Here is a 21,092-nt window from a genome sequence, read left to right as displayed (position 1 = left end):
CTTGGGGTTTCTGAGACCGAAATTCACCTACTTAACAGTTTGGACAGGGTCTCAAATTTAAGTATGCATCAGAATCAATGGAGGTGCTTATTTCAAATGTAGATTCCTTGGCCCCACCTCTAAATCTGAGGAAGGATTTGGTACTCTGAATCTCACTGCATGTCTCAGGGAATGTCCATGGAGGTTGTCCAGAAAGCATACTTTAAGAAACAATAGACTGAGTTCAGCTTCACATCACGCCTTAGTCTGTTCAGGCCATCATAACAAAATACCACAGACTGAGGAGCTTATTAACAACAGAACTGCACTGTTCACAGTTCTACTGTTGTTCTATCACTCAGTCGTGTCCAACTCTTTGTGACCCCATGGACTGCAGACACCAGGCTTCCCTGTCCTTCACCGTCTCCCAGAGCTTGCTAGAACTCATGTCCACTGATTCAGTGATGCCATCCAACAACCTCGTCCTCTGTCGGCCCCTTCTCCTCCTGTTCACAGTCCCAGAGGCTGGGAAATCCAAGATCAAGTGCCTGCATGGTCACGTTCTGGTGAAGGTACTCTTTCTGGTTCAGAGCATCTTCTTGTGTCCTCACATGGAAGGAGGGACAAGAGATCTCTCTGGAGCCTCTTTTATGAAGGCACTCACCCATTCATGAAAACTTCACCCTCCTCCCAAAACCCTCACCTCCTAAACTATCATCCTTTGGGATTTAGAATTTCAACATGAATCTCAAGGTGACATAATATTCAGGCCATACATCACATCCTTCCATCAGATTTGGCAGAATCCAACTTCCCTTTCACTTTTCACTTTCATGCATTGGAGAAGGAAATGGCAACCCACTCCAGTGTTCTTGCCTGGAGAATCCCAGGGACGGGGGAGCCTGGTGGGCTTCCATCTACGGGGTCACAGAGAGTTGGACACGACTGAAGCAACTTAGCAGCAGCAGCAGCGACTATCATGATACAGTTCATTTGTAATATTTTTGTTCTGTAGCTAGCGCTTTCCCATTTAATTCCTCACTTATCCTCTTAAAACATATAAAAGTTAGGGAGGACTTAGAAATACACTCTTGGGACTTCCTTAATGGTCCAGTGGCTAAAAATTTGCCTTCCAAGGCAGGGGGTGCAGATTCAATCCCTGGTTAGGGAAATAAGATCCCACATGTTTTGCTGCCAAAAAAAAAACAAACAACAGAAGCAATATTATAACAAATTCGGGAAAGATTTTTAAGTCCACAACAACAACAACAAAAATCTTAAAAAATAAAACCAGCAAACAAACAAAAGAAATACACTCTCTATATTTCCCTAATTTCTTTCCCTAAGACAACTTTGGAGGTGCTGACAAAGTTAGAATCATAACCTAGATAATATGACAGCAGAGAAAGAAGGAAATAGGCAGTTTTATAGTCAAACCTCAACTGAGAGGAAGGTAAGATCTGAGAAAAACCATACTGTTACTTTTCCATTTGGAGGTGTTTCAAAAAACAATTCAGTACTCATAAGTATTTTCTTTTAGAGGTATAGATAAGACAGTTTCAGAATAAGTACTTCTAAAGTGCTAATGCTATGAAAGGAAATGCAATTGCTGTAGATGAGTAAGATGAATGGATCAAATCATGTGTAGGAAATGTAAGTTATTTATGTTAAATATCTTTTTGTATGACCACTTTATTGTTACAGATACACATATGGAAAGCCTGTCCGTGGCCTGGTGACGATTAATGTATGCAGAAAATATTTACAGTACAGTTCTTCCTGTAATGGAAAATATCCAAAAAGCATCTGTGAAGAATTCAGTCAACAGGTATATGGAAACTACTCTCCCCAGGACACTAACACCAGATCTTGCTTTCTTGCAACTGATAATACAATAAAGAACACAATACAATGCAACATAATACAATGCGATATGAGAGTAGTATTTGAATTAGTCACCTAGGAAAACTGTGGAATAAGGGAAATATTTTAAGATTGCCTGGCAATAATAAAAACCCACTTGAAGACAGGGCTCATGGATTTATGATAGTATTTATTTGGCCAGTTTTGCAATTTCCTTCTGATAGCAATCAAAATGCCAGGTGTCCAGGCATAAAAGGATGTGGAAGTCTCCAAAGTTGACTTTAATCAAACAGAAAAGAGAAGAAAAATATGGCAAATGTTAAGAATTGGGCCAGTGGAGAATCAAATGACACTGTGGAATCTAACCTGCATGTGGGAGTCTATGAGATCAGCATCAGGTTGAAGAGAGGGGGACCAAGTGAAAAGATGGATGAGAGTCCTTGATTACATCAAAGATGTAAAGGAAACAGCAGCAGGACATGTATTAAGAAATGAAATGTTAAAAAAAAAAAAAAATGAAATGTATGAATTACTAATTTCAGAGGACGAGTACAAAAAAGGTCAGGGTGAGGCAGTGTGAGCAGACATTGTCAGGTGTGGAAAAGCAAGTTATCTAAGTTGCAGAATGAAAGGCTAAGGTGGTGAACATGATGATGAAGGTCAAGATGAATACTGATAAGCAAGATAAACATGAGAGAAATATAGCTGTCAAAATCTTTATCAAATCAGGGAGACTAAGATTCATTTTCATTTTCAAATGAGTCATGACATCTGTATATAAGTAAATTAAATTGATTAAAGTTGTGCAATAAATATTTCCAGGCAAGAATACTGGAATGGGTAACCATTCCCTTCTCCAGGGAATCTTCTGGACCCGGGGATGGAACCTTGGTCTCCTGCATTGCAGGCAGACTATTTACCATCTGAGCCACCAGGGAAGCCCAAATTAAGTGTGACTAAATTTTACTATGCAATAAATATCATGTAAACAAGTAAAAAATGAAAACAAATCTTTATTATAATATGGATCCCAATGTTTAGTTTAGAAATCTAATTTCTAAAATGAATCATCTAGTCAATAAATATATGTGCTTTCATTAATGTCCTAGATATCAAGAAAACACAGTTAACAATCCCTAGTCAATATTTAGGCTGCCCTGATGACTCAGCAGTAAAGAATCTGCCTGCAATGCAGGAGATGTGGGTTCGATCTTGGGTCAGGAAGATCCCCTGGAGAAGGAAATGCAACCCGGTATTCTTGCCTGGAGAATCCCATGGACAGAGAAGACTGGCGATCTACAGTCTGTGGGGTGGCAAAAGAGTCAGACACAACTGACCCACTGAACAACTACAGTCAATATTTAGGTGGAGATCATTACAGAGGATTCTTAGAACATAGTATGTCTGAGTTGTGTTTAGAAGAGCTGTAACTGTTGGCCACAATGAGAGTGGAAGCAAGAAAAGATATTTAAGGAACAACGTACACAAAGATAAAATTACAAAATACCATGGCATGTTGGGAAACACTGAGCTACATTGCCTTCAGTTCAGTTCAGTTCAGTCGCTCAGTCGTGTCCGACTCTTTGCCACCCCATGAATCACAGCACACCAGGCCTCCCTGTCCATCACCAACTCCCGGAGTTCACCCAGACTCATGTCCATCAAGTGGGTGATGCCATCCAGCCATCTCATCCTCTGTCGTCCCCTTCTCCTCCTGCCCCCAATCTCTCCCAGCATCAGAGTCTTTTCCAATGAGTCAACTCTTCACATGAGGTGGCCAAAGTCCTGGAGTTTCAGCTTTAGCATCAGTCCTTCCAATGAACACCCAGGACTGATCTCCTTTAGAATGGACTGGTTGGGTCTCCTCGCAGTCCAAGGGACTCTCAAGAGTCTTCTCCAACACCATAGTTCAAAAGCATCAATTCTTCAGCGCTCAGCTTTCTTCACAGTCCTACTCTCACATCCATACATGACTACTGGAAAAACCATAGCCTTGACTAGACGGACCTTTGTTGGCAAAGTAATGTCTCTGCTTTTTAATATGCTATCTAGGTTGTGAAAGGTTGTTGTTGAATCACGCGAAGACACTGGATTCTTGGCCCCCGGAGGAGAAGACTTCAATCCGGGGCCAGAGACAAGGCTTGATTGCTCAGAGCTTTTGTGTAATAAAGTTTTATTAAAGTATAAAGGAGATAGAGAAAGCTTCTGACATAGGCATCAGAAGGGGGCAAAAAGAGTAGCCGCTTGCTAGTGTTAGCAATGAAGTTATATACTCTCCAATGAATCCAAAGAATGTCTGGAGGTTGTAAAGACCTCACCAGACCTACTCCCATAATTTACATTTTAAGATAACAGAAGGTTTAATCCAGAGACTGTCCTTAGGCAGGATACATTATTGTTATATAATCCTAAGGAATGTGGAGAAAGAAAAAAGTTTGTTCTTTCTTCCTCCTTGAGAATTCCAGACCCCTCTCTCCTTGGGGACCCCTAGACTCCCTATCAACCTGCCTAGGAAATGACTCTCTGAGTTGGTCATACATTGCATTAGTCGTGTCCAACTCTTTCCGACTCTATGGACTATAGCTCACCAGGCTCCTCTGTCCAAGGGCTTTCCCAGGCAAGAATATTGGAGTCAGTTGCCATGACCTCCTCCAGGGGATCTTACCAATCCAGTAATTGAACCTGCATCTCCTGTGTCTCCTGCATTGGCAGGCAGGTTCTTTATCACTAGCGCCACATAGGAAGGAAAGTTTAATATGACAGAAATGGGATAGGCTTTCAGAAGCGAGGGGAGAAAGCAAAGGTTGGCAATGATTTGATGAAATGATTAGTGAACAAATTTTGTATCACCTGGGGGAAAAGATAAGAACCCAAAAAGTGAACAAAACATTTGTAAAATTTTCTTCTGTGGCCAACACAAAATCGTCATTGGTTGAAAACTGACTTTTTTAAATCACAAATCAGAGAACCCAGGATTTCTCTTCCTTTCTTTTCAGGCAGATGATGAAGGTTGTTTCACACAACTAGTAAATGCTAAATCACTTCAGCTGAAACAAAAAGGATATGAGAGGACATTACAAGTGGAAGCCAAGGTCAGAGAGGAGGGAACAGGTTTGTATCATTATTAAATGTGTATTAACTTGTTGAACATTTATCAAATATTCAATCCATGTAAAATACTTTCTAGTTTCTGGGGACTGTGTTAGTGATATGGTCTCTCCCCTCAAGGAATTAGGAATCTAAAAAGAAATTATACATATAAATGGCTATGTATATATGTATCTATGTATTACATATAACCATAATAAAATTTGGAGGCTTCCCAGGTAGCACTAGTGATAAAGAAACCGCCTGCCAGATCCCCTGGAGGAGGGCATGGCAACCCACTCGAGGACTCTTGCCTGGAGAATCCCATCAACAGAGGAACTTGGCGGGCTATGGTCCATAGGGTCGCAAGGAGTCAGACACGACTGAAGCGACTTGGCATGCACCATAAAGTTTTCACAGGAAGTGTTAATAAATAAGGGCACAATGAGTGTGAAGAGAGATAGGTTATTCTAATATAGACCAAAAAAAAAAAAACTTCTAAAAGGTAGCATTTGAGCAGATTTGAATAGAATGGATTGTATTTCGAAACAGTCAAAGTGAAGTCGCTCAGTCCTGCCCAACTCTTTGCGACCCCAGGGACTGTAGCCTATCAGGCTCTAAGGTGCCTCTCAGTCCATGGAATTTTCCAGGCATGAATACTGGAGTGGGTTGCCATTTCCTTCTCCAGGGGATCTTCCCAACCCAGAGATCGAACCCGGGTCTCCCGCACTGCAGGCAGAGGCTTTACCATCTGAGCCACCAGGGATGCCCGCTTTGAAACAGTTCACCAGAAAAGCATAATAAGCATAAAACAGATGTCTTCAGTCCCAAAGGAATCTTTAAAAGTAGGTTGGTGCTAAGGTGTTTAGAAAAGTAAATTGTATACTAGAGAGGTTAGACTTTATTATGAAAGCATTGGATATCTTCAGCTATATTTAAGGAGAATGACCTAATAAACTATTTTTTAAGTTAATTCCAAAAAAACTATCACATAAATAAAATAATTGTTAATTCCAAATAAAATGCTAACTTAACAGAACCCTCAAATATAAAAAAATAGCAACTGAACCATACAATGCTAATTACAAGGGAAGGCAATGATAAAAAGTATTAAAAAAATCTGTTAATGCTATTAAAAGTATGAGTTCATACCCAGAATTATCATAATGCTATTTTGAATATTATCCACTTTTTAAAAATCATGTTTTCATTACATAGAAAAAAACACAAATTTCACTTTTCTTCAAAGGGATGTCAATCCTAAATGTGATTTGAAACATTTGAGTAAAACTTTTTAGTTTTTTCCCCTCAAGCTATTGAATATTTTCCAATTGCCATTTAGTAGTTTTATATAGAACATACACTACTTAGACTACTCAGAGAAAAGAACATGGCATATATTATAATTATACAATGCAAAAGAGGGCTTTGGTTATATTTTTATATTTGTAAAGTAAAAGTTTGATTAAAATAGTCACTTTTATTTTTTTATTGTTATTTCAATTTAAAAAAATATATAAGAACAGGGAAAAAAAGTTAATTTTAGCAGGCATGGAAAGGACAGGCTAGATGAAAAATATATTACAATGTGTTAAATCAGAATACTATCCAAAAAGACCCCAAAGACTACAATTTTGGGGGTCTGGGAAATGGAAATATCATTAACCAAGATAAAGAAAAGATGAGAAAGAATTATGGTGATGAGGATTTGTCTAAGACAATTCATCATAGCTTGGAATATCAAAATGTCAGTTGATTCACTCAATGGACAATTTCAAAAGAAAAGTCTGAGCAAAATCAGGATTCGAAATGTAAATCTGAAACCATTCTTACTGTATTCAGATCATCCTAAGAGAAAAAGCAAGTGTTCTGAAAGTAAGTTAATTATCATTGCTAAATTGAGGCTAGAGGTGGACAAGGAGGGGCTCAAAAACTGAAACAACTACAGTCAGAAGATTAGGTAAATAGGTAGAATAAAACTAGAAGACATAGGATTAGAGAAGGAAATGGCAACCCACTCTGGTATTCTTGCCTGGAGAATCCCAAGGACAGAGGAGCCTGGCAGGCCACAGCCCATGGGATCACAAAGAGCTGGACATGACTAGGTGATTGAGCACACATAGGGTTAGAGTTGCGGAGAATGAAAAAATAGTTTCTTTTGACAGGAGGAAGGCTTTAGATAATGGAGATAATATACAGATCACACTTCACTGAATGAAAAAGCCCTGGGTATTGGCTATACTTCTTGCCATGTGCTGAAAAGAAGGCTTTTGCTGGGGAAGGGGTTTGTGACAGAAATTTAAGAATATTTTTAGGCCAGTGTGAAGAATGAAGTTGTTCCCAGATGGTTGCTGGGGAGGAGCAAGACAGAGCAAGATCTCTGAGGAAATGAGGAGAAAATCTCCTCAAGAACATGGATGGAACAAGCAGGATATTTGTGAAACCAGAGAATTGAGGAATTATAGATCTCAATGAAAGAATAAGAGTATATGGACTTTTTTTGTTATAATGGAGTGAAGCTGGGATGGGATAGGAGGTGAGGTGAATAGAACATATAGAACAGTTCAACTTCTCTGAATTATTCTTCAGGGTTGGAATTAACCGGACATGGATCAAGTGAAATCACAAACACCTTAAGCAAACTGAAATTTACAAAAGTGCATTCACATTACAGACGTGGGCTTCCTTTCTTTGGGCAGGTAAAGTTTCTTTTCAATGTAAACATATTTGGGGGCATATGACTTCTAGGAAAACCAATTTTTATATCAAAACTTATCTTTTAAATTCATCAAAATTCTTTTATTATACAAAAGCAAAATTTATTATAAAAACAAACATTTATTTAGAGTGAGTAAAGAAATTATAAAAACTTAAAAGGCAAATACCTTATATAGGGCTTCACTGGTGGCTCAGCAGTAAAGACTCTACCTGCCAAGCAGGAGACCTAGGTTTGATCCCTGAGTTGGGAAAATTCCCTGGAGAAGGAAATGGTAACCCACTCCAGGAGATCCCATGGACAGAGGAGCCTGGCAGGTTACAGTCCATGGGGTCGCAAAAGGTAGTACACAACTGAGAAACTAAACAGTGACAACAAAAACAAAAAGAAGCCTTATAATGAGATACAGAACAACAAAGATGAAGAAAACTGGGGAAGGTAACACCATGAATCTACTGTTGGCAGTTCTCAATTAAACACTCATAAGTTATCTAAACAAAAACATCAAAAAGAAAAATATTTTACAGCCCAGAAAACAAATCTTACTTTTATATTCTAAGATCTTCATTAGATGACAATGGCCAAGAAGTGAACACAATAGAGTGGAAAATGTTATTGCGATATACCACCTGAAATCAGCTTTCACTTTCTTATTTCTCTTTTCTACTTCTAGGTTCTTCTAGTCAATGAGAAGGATCAGCCAATCCCCAATGAGACTGTAGTGGTCAATGTGGATATGTTTCAGTATAGTGCCAGATTTACTACAAATGAGCACGGTTTGGTGAACTTTTCCATTGATACCAGTAACTTCACATCTTCTTTCATTTCAGTTGGGGTAAGTGGAAATCTAAATACAAAATAAGACACAAAAAGTTCTCTCAGAAAGCTTTCATTTTAGACTTTATGACATGATCTAGTTTCAGGAGACATTTATTAAACCATCTTGATAGTCCCTTGAAAATCCAACATTTTTATAGCTTTATTACAAACTAGATTTTAGTTGTTTCTTTGGTAAACCACTATTTTCATTTTGTGTGAAATATTCTAATGTCCTTATGCAATGTACAACCATAAGGGTATTAAGAAAAAGTTATTGATCTTAATTATGAGTGAATGTGACTAAATTCATACAGTGTAGCTTTAAATAAACTTAACGGAAAGTTGTTTATAGATTATATTTTATTTTGGAAGGCAGCCTATAATGAAATCAAGTAAGCATGGGTCTTAAAAAATCTTCAGCTAATGACAGAGTGACTTTACATATATATAAAATGTTTTATATATATATATATATATATATATATAATGTTTGTATATATATAAAATGTTTATATATATATATAAAATGTTAATAAAAATAACTTACTTAAGACCTTTATTCTATCCATTAGGTCATTTACAAACAGAATAGCCACTGTTTTGATAGCAGGTGGCTTGAAGAATCTCACATACCAGCAACGCACACTGCAAGTCATATTTTCTCCCCAAGCAAGAGTTACATTCAGCTTGAACCTGTGGCTGATACTGTGATCTGTGGGCAAACACAGGAGATTCGGGTGCACTACATCCTGAATGGACAGATTCTGACAGATGAAAGGGAATTAACCTTTTATTATTTGGTAAGACTAAAAGCCACTGTAGCTCTTCCTAATTATATAAACCCTAAAAGATTGCTATTTAGTTGATAAGTCATGTCTGACTCTCTGTGACTGGGATTTCCCAGGTAAGAATAATGGAATGGGTTGCCATGTCCTTCTCCAGGGGATCTTCCCAATTCAGGATCGAACCCAGGTCTCCTGCCTGCAAGTAGATTCTTTTCCACTGAGCCACCAGGGAAGTTCCAACTAAAAAGATAGAATTTGTATCTAAATAATGCCCTTTATATCGATATAATTTCTGTGTTTATGAGTGAAAAGAAGTTGCTTCCTAACAAATTAATGCCTTAATTTTTCATTCATGTTCTAGTCTCCCCTGAAACTTTGTTTTTTTCATTTTTTTTTCTGAGTTCCATTGGAAAATTATTTAACAGAAGAGGAAAGCACTTAGGTGACATATTAGTCAAAAAGAATGTTTTATCATAGAACTCAGTAGATCAATAGACAAAAGATAAAAATCAAAACAGTCAATAGGAAATAAAATGTATAAACAATCTTTAGGAAAAAAACGTTGAATTTTACCTTAATTGGGAGAAATGAAAATTTTAAAAATAAAGCAGTAGACTTTTACTCCTATAAAAGTTCTAAATAATTTACAAGTTGAAGAACTTGTGTGTGACTATAGGGAAAAGTACATTGACAGGCATATTATAAATTGGTATGATACTTTTGGGGTCAGTATACCTATTTATGTCAAAAAATTAGAAATATTCAAAGCTGGTAGTTACCCAAGTAAGACTTTTGAACAACAAAAAAAAACCTTATGTGTAGAAAATTCTGTATAGGAACATAAACTATATATAGTATTTTTGTAATTCTAAAAAAAGTAGAATAATTGACAGTAAGTTAGAATCCTAGTTTTATTGCTTCCTAGTTATGTGACCTCAGGTAATTTACTTAATTTCATCTGTAAAGAATAATGTCAATCATTTCACCTGAATACTGAAGATAGTATTTATGCTTTAACATAGTCAATGAAGCAGAAGTAGATGTATTTCTGGAATTCTCTTGCTTTTTCAATGATCCAGTGGATGTTGGCAATTTGATGTCTGGTTCCTCTGCCTTTTCTAAATCCAGCTTGACCATCTGGAAGTTCTCGGTTCACATACTGCTGAAGTCTTGCTTGAAGGATTTTGAGAATAACCTTGCTAGCATGTGTAATGAGTGCAACTGTGCGGTGTAGTTTGAGCATTCTTTGGCATTGCCTTTCTTTGGGATTGGAATGAAAACTGACCTTTTCCAGTCCTGTGGCCACTGCTGAGTTTTCCAAATTTGCTGGCATATTGAGTGCAGCACTTTCACAGCATCATCTTTTGGATTTAAAATAGCTCAGCTGGAATTTCATCACCTCCACTAGCTTTGTTCATAGTAACGCATCCTAAGTCCCACTTGACTTCACACTCCAGGTTGTCTGATTCTAGGTGAAGGATTACACCATCGTGGTTATCAAGGTCAGGCAGGAGGAGAAGGGGACGACAGAGGATGAGATGGTTGAATAGCATCACCAACTCAATGGACATGAGTTTGGGTAAACTTTGGGAGTTGGTGATGGACAGGAGGCCTGGTGTGCTGCGGTTCATGGAGTTGCAAAGAGTTGGACACGACTGAGCAACTGAGCTGAACTGAACTGAAGTCCTTTTTTATACAGTTCTTCTGTATGTTCTAGAGGCTTTCCTGGTGGCTCAGATGATAAAACATCTGCCTGCAATGTGGGAGACCCGGGTTCGACCCCTGGGTCGGGAAGATCGTCTGGAGAAGGAAATGGCAACCCACTCCAGTACCCTTGCCTGGAAAATCCCATGGACAGAGGAGTCTTGTATGCTATAGTCCATGGGGTTGCAAAGAATCAGACACGACTGAGCAACTTCACTTTCCTTTCCTTTCACTTTCTGTATATTCTTGCCACTTCTTCTTATCCTCTACTTCTGTTAGATTCACACCATTTCTTTCCTTTATTGTGCCCATCTTTGCATGAAATTTTACCTTCAGTTCAGTTCAGTTCAGTTCAATCACTCAGTCGTGTCCGACTCTTTTCGACCCCATGAATCCCAGCACACCAGGCCTCCCTGTCCATCACCAACTCCTGGAGTTCACTCATACTCACGTCCATCGAGTCAGTGATGCCATCCAGCCTTCTCATCCTCTGTCGTTCCCTTCTCCTCCTGCCCCCAATCCCTCCCGGCATCAGAATCTTTTCCAATGTGTCAACTCTTCACATGAGGTGGCCAAAGTACTGGAGTTTCAGCTTTAGCATCATTCCTTCCAAAGAAATCCCAGGGCTGATCTCCTTCAGAATGGACTGGTTGGATCTCCTTGCAGTCCAAGGGACTCTCAAGAGTCTTCTCCAACACCACACTTCAAAAGCATCAATTCTTCAGCACTCAGCCTGCTTCACAGTCCAACTCTCACATCCATACATGACCACTGGAAAAACCATAGCCTTGACTAGATGGATCTTTGTTGGCAAAGTAATGTCTCTGCTTTTCGATATGCTATCTAGGTTGGTCATAACTTTCCTTCCAAGGAGTAAGTGTCTTTTAATTTCATGGCTGCAGTCACCATCTGCAGTGATTTTGGAGCCCCCCAAAATAAAGTCTGACACTGTCTCCACTGTTTCCCCATCTATTTCCCATGAAGTGATGGGACCAGATGCCATGATCTTCGTTTTCTAAATGTTGAGCTTTAAGCCAACTTTTTCACTCTCCTCTTTCACTTTCAAGAGGCTTTTTAGTGTATTTAATTTTCTTGAATACTTATGCTTCACTGACTACACCAAAGCCTTTGACACAGTTTTCCACAACAAACTGTGGAAAATTCTGAAAGAGATGGGAATACAAGATCAGCTTATCTGCCTCCTGAGAAACCTGTATGCAGGTCAAGAAGCAGCAGTTAGAACCGGACATGAAACAATGGACTGGTTCAAAATTGGAAAAAGAGTATGTCAAGGCCGTATATTGTCACCCTGCTCATTTAACTTCTATGCAGAGTGCATCATGTGAAGTGCCAGCATGGATGAAGTACAAGCTGGAATCAAGATTGTTGAGAGAAATATCAACAACCTCAGATATGCAAATGGCACTACCCTAATGGAAGAAAGCAAAGAGAAACTAAAGAACCTCTTGACGAAGCTGAAAGAGGAGAGTGAAAAAGCTGGCTTAAAACTCAACATTCAAAAAACTAAAATCATGGCATCCAGTCCCATCACTTCATGGCAAATAGATGGGGAAATAATGGAAACAGTGACAGGCTTTATTTTCTTGGACTCCAAAATCACTGCAGATGGTGACTGCAGCCATGAAATTAAAAGACGCTTGCTCCTGGAAGAAAAGCTATGACAAACTTAGACAGTGTATTAAAAAGCAGAGACATCACTTTGCCTACAAAGGTGCATATAGTCAAAGCTCTAGTTTTTCCAGTAGTCATGTACGGATTTGAGAGGTGGACCATAAAGAAAGCTAAGCGCCAATGAATTGATGCCTTCTAGCTATGGTGCTAGAGAAGACTCTTGAAAAGTCCCTTAGACAGCATGGAGATCAAATTGGTCAGTCCTAAAGGAAATCAACCCTGAATATTGATTGGAAAGACTGATGCTGAAGCTGAGGCTCCTATACTTTGGCCACCTGATGCAAAGAGCTGACTCATTGCAAAAAACCTTGATGCTGGGAAAGATTGAGGGCAGGAGGAAAAGAGGGCAACAGAGGATGAGATGGTTGGATGGCATCATCGACTTAATGGACGTGAGTTTGAGCAAACTCTGTGAGATGGTGAAGGACAGGGAAGCCCAGTGTGCTGCAGTTCGTGGGGTTGCAAATAGTCAGACACAACTGAGCAACTGAATAATAACAACTTAGAGTTATTGCCAGAAAAAAATAAAAATCTTAAAATTATTTAGTTCAGTACCAGACACATGGAGAGTGTAAGTACTTTTAATTTTTTTCTGTTTTTTTTTTTTTTTAAATAAAGGCAGCAATAGATAATGCTATGCTATGCTAAGTCACTTCAGTCATGTCCAACTCTGTGCGACCCCAGAGACGGCAGCCCACCAGGCTCCCCCGTCCCTGGGATTCTCCAGACAAGAACACTGCAGTGGGTTGCCATTTCCTTCTCCAATGCATGAAAGTGAAAGTGAAGTCGCTCAGTCGTGTCCGACTCTTAGCGACCCCATGGATTGCAGCCTAACAGGCTCCTCTGTCCATGGGATTTTCCAAGCAAGAGTACTGGAGTGGGGTGCCATTGCCTTCTCCAATATTTTATACCTCCCTTCACTATATATTGCTTTGCATATAATAGATGCTTAAAATATATGTTGAAAGAATATGTAAATTTAAAATATCAATATCCAAGATAAGTAGTAAATAGTAAGAAAATTCTAAAACATTGTAAAATTACATGTTTGTTATTTAAAGTATATTGTTTGAAGTTTATTACTTAAACTACACAAATTGGAAAATATTGGAAGAGAAATTTAGTAAACAAAAGTAACTTTGGGGTTGAAGTAGTAAGATTCTTGTTGTTTGTAAATTATAAATATGTTATTTGTATATTATAAATATGTAAGTTTAATGACTACCCTTTAAAATGATAATAAACATATTTCCCTCTGTCTTCAGATCAAAGCAAGAGGAAGCATCGCTCAATCAGAAACCCATGTGTTATCCATTAAACAAGGAGAGTGTAAGTATTTTCAGGATTTCTTATTTTTTTCTCTTAAATTGCCCTAAACACTTTAGCTATTTCTTACATCAGAGCAAATGGCTACCAACTTTCTTCCATCAACCAAAGACGGGAAGCTAATTTTAAAAATAAGAATACTAGGTTCATTTTAGTACTTTTTAAAATCCTTTTTATAGTGTTTCTATATTTTAAATTTTATTTCTAAAGTAAAATATATTCATTTTATTATTAAATTTTTTAATTCAGAAAATAACTGAAAAATGAAAATAATCACCAAAGAAATATTTTACTCTGTATGATTTTGTATTAGTTTCTTATTGCTTCTGTAGGAAGCTGGCTGGCTAAAAACCACACAAATTTACTATCTTGTAGTTCTGTAGAAAGAAGTCTTACTGGGCTAACATCAAGGTGTCAGCAGAATGAAATTCCTTCTGGAACTCTAGAGGCTTACCTGTTTCCTCACCTTTTGCAGCTTCTGAAGACCTGCGTTCCTTAGTTTATGGCCTCTTCTGTCTTAAATGCTAGCAACACACCATCTTCAAGTCTCTCACTTGTCTTCCTGCCTCTCTCTTTTAGATCATACTTTCCTTCTGGGTTTTCTTGAATCATAAATATCCATTGATATCTGTTAATTAACTTTTCAAGAAAGACTCTATTACCAAAGATACATATGTTTAGTCTCTTTGTTACATATCCCCAGACTAAATCTCATAAGTAGCGTCCCTTTTTTCCTGTTCATTTGAATTATAGGCTATCAGTTTACTAAAGCAATTTTTATTAACAAAAGCATATTTGGAAAGATTAAAAAGTCCATTCACCCAAGGTGAGTGAATATTTTCAAGAAAAATAAAGAATACATATTATAAAGATTAGAACATATTTGTCTTTTATTTTTGACACACCATTTCTCACAATAGTACCTGACACACAGTGGGTATGCAATACATATTTTTAAACTAATTCATAAATGAAAGTTAAGATATTTCTTTATGATTTACAACTGTTAAATTTTTTGGAAAAAAAGTTTCCCCATTAAAACTATACTTCAAGAGAGTCTATCTTTCTATCTTGATATAGCTCATAACAGGAGCTTTGCATAAAAACATTAATAAAACATGGTCATTGCCCTTAAGATGCCATATTTTTTGTACACTCTTCTGCTTATGTGTTTAACTAAATCCCATGCTTTATTAAAAATTCTAATGGAAGAACTTAGAACTAAGTAGTATTTCTTTATTTTGTAAAGTAGAAAAATTGCTAGCCAAAAAAAAAGTCTCAACTTGCTTAAGATAAACTACTGTGCCAAGAATTTTCACTCTATTTCTCTAGTGGCCCTTTCTCTCTTTTTATTCAAGCAGTTCAACACAACATAAAGCCAGCATTGCACTTCAACATTCTTCAAAACTTTCCAAATGAAGATTGATTTTTATTTAATCTCCTAACTCTACTATTCACCACCTTTGTTGAACTAATCATAAAAAGCTGGACTAAAAAGACCTTTATAATTAATCATGACTTTTAGATTGTGCTTAAAATCTTGTGATTCTTTGAATTTCAAATTCATTTGTTATTAAATTTCTACTAACTGTATCACTAAATGAAAGCTTTTTTTTTCTAGTCTATCCATTTTCCCAGCAGCATGAGACAACCAAGGCCATAATGAAGACATACCACTCTAAACCCTGCTCACCATAGATTCTCCTTAGGTCCATAAAATGTCTTATCTAGATAAAAATCTCTCTTACTAAATTTTTTTATTGCTTAAAAAAATTTAATTCAGGTACTCAAATATGGAACAGTCCCTCTAATTTTCCATTTATCATGGATTTTTATGGGACTGAACATTATATTGGTTTTTCTAGAGCAGGTAAGTTTGTTCCCAATAGCGTATCAAAAACGAAATTTCCTCATGAGGAAATTTCTTCAAAATTAGTTCCTGCTTCCCTTGTGGCTCAGCTGGTAAAGAATCTGCCTGCAATGCCAGAGACCTAAGTTTGATCCCTGGGTTAGGAAAATCCCCTAGAGAAGGGAAAAGCTACCCTCTCAGTATTCTGGCCTGGAGAATTTCATAAACTGTATAGTCCATGGGGTCGCAGAGAGTCGGACGTAACTGAGAGACTTTAACTTTCACTGCTGCTACAGCTAAATCGCTTCAGTCGTGTCTGACTCTGTGCGACTCCATAGAAGGCAGCCCACCAGGCTCCCCCGTCCCTGGGATTCTCCAGGCAAGAAGACTTGAGTGGGTTGCCATTTCCTTCTCCAATGCATGAAAGTGAAAAGTAAAAGTGAAGTCACTCAGTCGCGTCTGACTCCCAGTGACCCTATGGACTGCAGCCCACCAGGCTCCTCTGTCCATGGGACCCTCCAGGCAAATCCTACATAGTATATTAAGTATCTTGAGAGGTGAAATGGGGAGAAGGAAGTGTCTCTTTCCATAAGATAAAGCATACTTTATTTTAACAATAGCTATGTAAATGGTTGTTTTTCCATTTGTCTTGGATTTCTGGGAAACTGTTATATTTAAGTACTCTTGTTTAATCATTCGTTATGGCCTCTTAATAATTAATTCCTGCTTATGTTTAACCCTGCTTCAGAAATTCAATTCCATATGGTTTTAGTTTTACTACTTCAATTTTTTTTTTACTAATTCATTTTCTAAATTTATTTTTAATTGGAGGATAATTGCTTTACAATGGTGTATTGGTTTCTGCCATACAACAACATGAATCAGCCACTAGTTCACATTTATTTTAACCCTGCTGTTTTGTGTATTTTGCCACAAGTTGCCCTCAAATATTCTATAGATGTATAGGACAACAGCTTTAAAATAAATTTAAGCTACAAAGATCAGACAGAACAAGATTAAAGGTGCGTGAATTAAACACTATGTAATTCACACAGAAAACAACTAAAATAGATGCATTATAAAAATCAGAGGCATACTATATTTTGTACATGATTATGTGTACCTCTGCTTGTGCTTTGTCACTTAGTCATGTCCGACTCTTTTCAATCCCAGGGACTGTAGCCTGCCAGGTTCCTCTGTCCATGGAGATTCTCCAGGCAAGAGTACTGGAATGGGTTGTCATGCCCTCATTCAGGGTGTCTTCACAACTCAGGGGTTGAACCCAGGCCTCCCACATTGCAGGCAGATTCTTTACCAGTTGAGCCACTAGGGATGCCCAAGAATACTGGAGTGGGTAGCCTATCCCTTCTCCAGGAAATCTTCCCAACCCATGAATTGAACCAGGGTCTCCTACACTGCAGGCCAATTCTTTACCAATTGAACCTGTATCTCTGCTCTATTGTAAATGGCCAGAAGGTAAAGATTGTGTAGCATTCTTTGACTTCCCCTCATGCATATGACAGGCTTTCCTGGACATGACTGAGCGACTAAGCACATTCATATGACAAAACTTGTGCTGACTTGATCATAGAGATCATTAAAGATGTCTAGAAGTTCTTCTCTCTTGACTTCTTAATGTCTTTTTTTTTTATTTAAAAATAGAGACTTACTAAATGTTCTTTCTTTCTTAAGCAGAGGAAATTAACAATGTAATCTACATCTTTAAGGAAAATATTAATATCAGTGGTTCAGCATATGTTTACTGAATACTACTGCATAGAATCTGCCTGCAATGCAGGAGATCCACGTTCGATCCCTAGGTGGGGAAAATCCCCTGGAAAAGGGAATGGCAACCCACTCCAGTAGTCTTGCCTGAAGAATTCCATGGACAGAGGAGCCTGGAGGGCTACAGTCCACGGAGTCACATAGTCAGACATGACTGAGAAACTAACGCTTTAACTTTCACTGCAAGCACAATGGCATAAAGGCAAGTCTTTTTGTAACTTTAGTACACTCCACATGTAAATAAGTAAAATAATTTGAGAGGCTCCTCTTTATAAAACTGAAGCTCTTCCCTCTTCCTAATCTATTATCTTGAACTTTCTTTACTTTGTAGTAAAAGGGGTATTTTCCCTCTCCTTCCGAGTGGAATCGGACATTGCTCCTATAGCCCAGTTACTTGTTTATACCATTTTACCTAATGGAGAAGTTATCGCAGATACTGAGGAGCTCGACATTGAAAACTGTTTTGCCAATAAGGTGGGTGTTTTGTTTAAGCCCAGTCTTTTTCTTCATCGCCTCTTTTTGAAGCATGGAAAATAAGGAACTTATGTTCATTAAAAGACTGTCAGGTAGTGCTTCTAAAACTTTCTGCCAAAGGATCTCTAACAGCAGAGAATGATAACAAAACCTGAGCAGTCTAATGGAGAAGTTCAAAGCAGGTGGCCATTGGCACGATTTCTTGCAAGTCTCTTGTTTTATCTGAAAATTCATGAGGAATTCAAAATATATTCTAGGGACTTTCCTGGGGTGTGTGCTGTGTGCTAAATTGCTTCACTCATATCCAACTCTTTGTGACCCTATGGACCATAGCCCACCAGGCTCCTCTGTCCATGGGATTCTCCAGGCATGAATACTGGAGTGGGTTGCCATGCCCTCCTCCAGGGGATCTTTCTGGTCCAGGGATCAAACCCGAATCTCTTACCTGCATTGCAGGTAGATTCTTGATCACTAGCACCACATGGGAAGCCTGGGGTAGAAGAGTGTCTTAAGATTGAAACAATTGGAAAATTCATTGCTATAATTATATCCTCCTTACAGGTAAATCTGAGCTTCTCCTCAGCCCAAGGCCTCCCAGCCTCAAACACCAGCCTGAAGATCACAGCCGCTCCTTACTCTCTCTGTGGCCTCCGAGCCGTGGACAAGAGTGTCCTACTAATGAAGCCTGAAGCTGAGTTCTCACCTCAGTCAGTGAGTCCCATCTCAGTCTTGGATATCAGAAAATGCACACATGATATGACCATTTCTGGAAGCTGAAAATTATACCTGCAAAGGACAAGTTCTTTAGAGTGTCAGGAATAGTGCACTAAGTCACATAAGAGTTTGAATTCTACTTGTTTCTGAAAAAGACATTGCACAAGATGCTTTCCACAGATAATCTCACTTCATTGTCTGCTACAATGTATCAAAGACTGAGCAGTCTTGCTCACCTGTGCCTTACACAGTCCTCACATGTAAAAGATGCTCAACACATTTTTAATGAGTAAAGAAATGAATAATTCCTTAAGGAGAGCATTATTACCTTCATTTTATGAAATAAGAAAACACAGCAGAGTTAGATTAAGCAACTATAGAAACAATGCACCAAAAAATATATTTTAAAGGTAGAACTTGAACCAAATTTTATTCAATGCTATGTCTAACACACTACAATTCCAGATAGTATGTGAAATGTCAAATTTTTAAATCTTCTCCAAAGTCCAGGCACTTATTTGTTTTAAGTATGGACAAAAAAGATTCCAATCAAACTTGTCTTTTAAACATGTTTCTTGGGACTTCCCTGGTGGTCCCATAGATCAGACTCTGCTTCTACTGCGGGGATCTCAGATCCCTGCTCCAGGAATTAAGATCCCATATGCTGCGCAGCACTAAAAAAAAAAAAAAAAAAAAAAAGACGTTTCTTATAATGAAAAACTTGTAAAAGAGTTCAGTAGTTTTACAGTCTTCATTGTCCATTTATTTATTTAACAAATATCCATGGCATCTTGACTACAGCATAGTGCTCTGAGAATAAGAGTTCTAATCGTGAAAAATAGATGTGGTCTTTGACCATTTTAGATTCATAGTCTCATGTGTTAAGCAAGCAAGCAACAAAAACATATCAACATATAGTAGTTCTAAGTGTTGGTAAGTATCATTTAAGGAATAAACAGGATGTTGAGATGAAGAAAACAGTTGAACAAGTTTTAATGTAGTGATTGGGGATATCTTCTTGCATCGTCAGATAACAGGGGCAGGGGCAGGGAATGCAAAGAATGAAAGCAGCATGAAAGTCCTGAGGCCAGAACAACAGTGTTTCCAAAGGAAATGGTAATGACCTTACATAAAGTGGTGAGAGAAAAGGATGGTAGAGGCAGTAGGTGGAATGAAAAGTCAGGAAGATCATGAGGAGGACTGTGAACTTGGAGTGGAATTAGGCATTGACAGCAAAGTGAAACGCGAAAGTGAAGTCGCTCAGTCGTGTCTAACTCTTTTGTGATCCCATGGACTGTAGCCTACCAGGATCCTCCGTCCATGGGATTTTCCAAGCAAGAGTACTGGAGTGGGTTGCCATTTCCTTCTCCAGGGGATCCTCCCAACCCAGGAACTGAATTGACAGCGAAGGCAGTGATATATCAGTGAGGAGTTTAAAGCAGGAGAGCGACGATTTAGATTTACCTAGTTATGAAGATCCTGTTTGCTGTTCAGAGTATGGGAGCAAGAATGAAAGCGCGGAAATAGGAGGCTATGGTAGCAGCTTAGATAAGAGATGACAACAGGTCCGCATGGAGTCAGTGTGTCTTTAACAGCCTGAATACTGTACGACTGAGCAGGTGGCTTTATGATGAGGCTTCCCAGGTAAAGAACCTGCCTGCCAATATAGAAGACATAAGAGATGCGGCTTCTATCCCTGGAATGGGAAGATCCCCTGGAGGAGGGCATGGCAACCCACTCCAGTATTCTTGCCTGGAGAATCCCATGGACAGAAGAGCCTGGTGGGCTACAGTCCATAGGGTCACAAAGAATCCGACACCACTGAAACAACTCAGCATGCACGCACTAGGCAAAAACTGAACTAGAACAAATTTATTTCTAGGTTACGTTTGCATCTAGTTTCCTCCTGAGTTAAACTTGGTCCTAAAGCAGTAGAGTGGGGAAAAAAAAAAAAACACTTGGTAAGAATGTAATCACATAAAGTGGGAAAAGGAAATATATTAAGTATTTACAGAGGTTGTTTCTAGGTGATGGATATGAAGGACTTCTATTGTTTCATAATGCTTCTCTGTACTCTCTATCGTTTTGCTTTCTTTTAAAAGTTGGACCTAGGGTCTGTCAAACAGAGTGCAGTATGTCAGAAAGAGAAAACCAAATATCTTAACACATATATGTAGAGTCTGGACAAATGGAACTGATGAACTTATTTCCAGGGCAGGAATAGAGACGAAGATAGAGAGAATGACATATAGACACAGGGTGGGGAAGGGGAAAGTGGGACGAATTGGGAAATTAGGAC

The 21,092-nt window shown here is 38.4% G+C and overlaps 1 protein-coding gene across 1 annotated transcript in view; it reads left to right on the top strand.

Annotated features, from left to right (window-relative positions):
* Positions 1 to 21,092, top strand: part of LOC102270397 (pregnancy zone protein-like) — a 60,690-nt gene that overhangs the window by 14,776 nt on the left and 24,822 nt on the right. Inside the window, exons 9-16 of the mRNA XM_070371048.1 lie at positions 1,684 to 1,807; positions 4,839 to 4,953; positions 7,519 to 7,628; positions 8,319 to 8,480; positions 9,037 to 9,264; positions 13,911 to 13,974; positions 17,937 to 18,079; positions 18,641 to 18,790. Of these exons, the coding sequence (XP_070227149.1) occupies positions 1,684 to 1,807; positions 4,839 to 4,953; positions 7,519 to 7,628; positions 8,319 to 8,480; positions 9,037 to 9,264; positions 13,911 to 13,974; positions 17,937 to 18,079; positions 18,641 to 18,790 (1,096 nt within the window). The remainder of the gene's footprint in view (positions 1 to 1,683; positions 1,808 to 4,838; positions 4,954 to 7,518; positions 7,629 to 8,318; positions 8,481 to 9,036; positions 9,265 to 13,910; positions 13,975 to 17,936; positions 18,080 to 18,640; positions 18,791 to 21,092) is intronic.

This window comes from Bos mutus, chromosome 5 (assembly GCF_027580195.1).
Source record: "Bos mutus isolate GX-2022 chromosome 5, NWIPB_WYAK_1.1, whole genome shotgun sequence".
In the NCBI taxonomy this organism is placed as follows: Eukaryota; Metazoa; Chordata; class Mammalia; order Artiodactyla; family Bovidae; genus Bos; species Bos mutus.
Note: the sequence above shows the minus strand (reverse complement) of the source record. Positions and strands in the feature narration are given on the sequence as shown.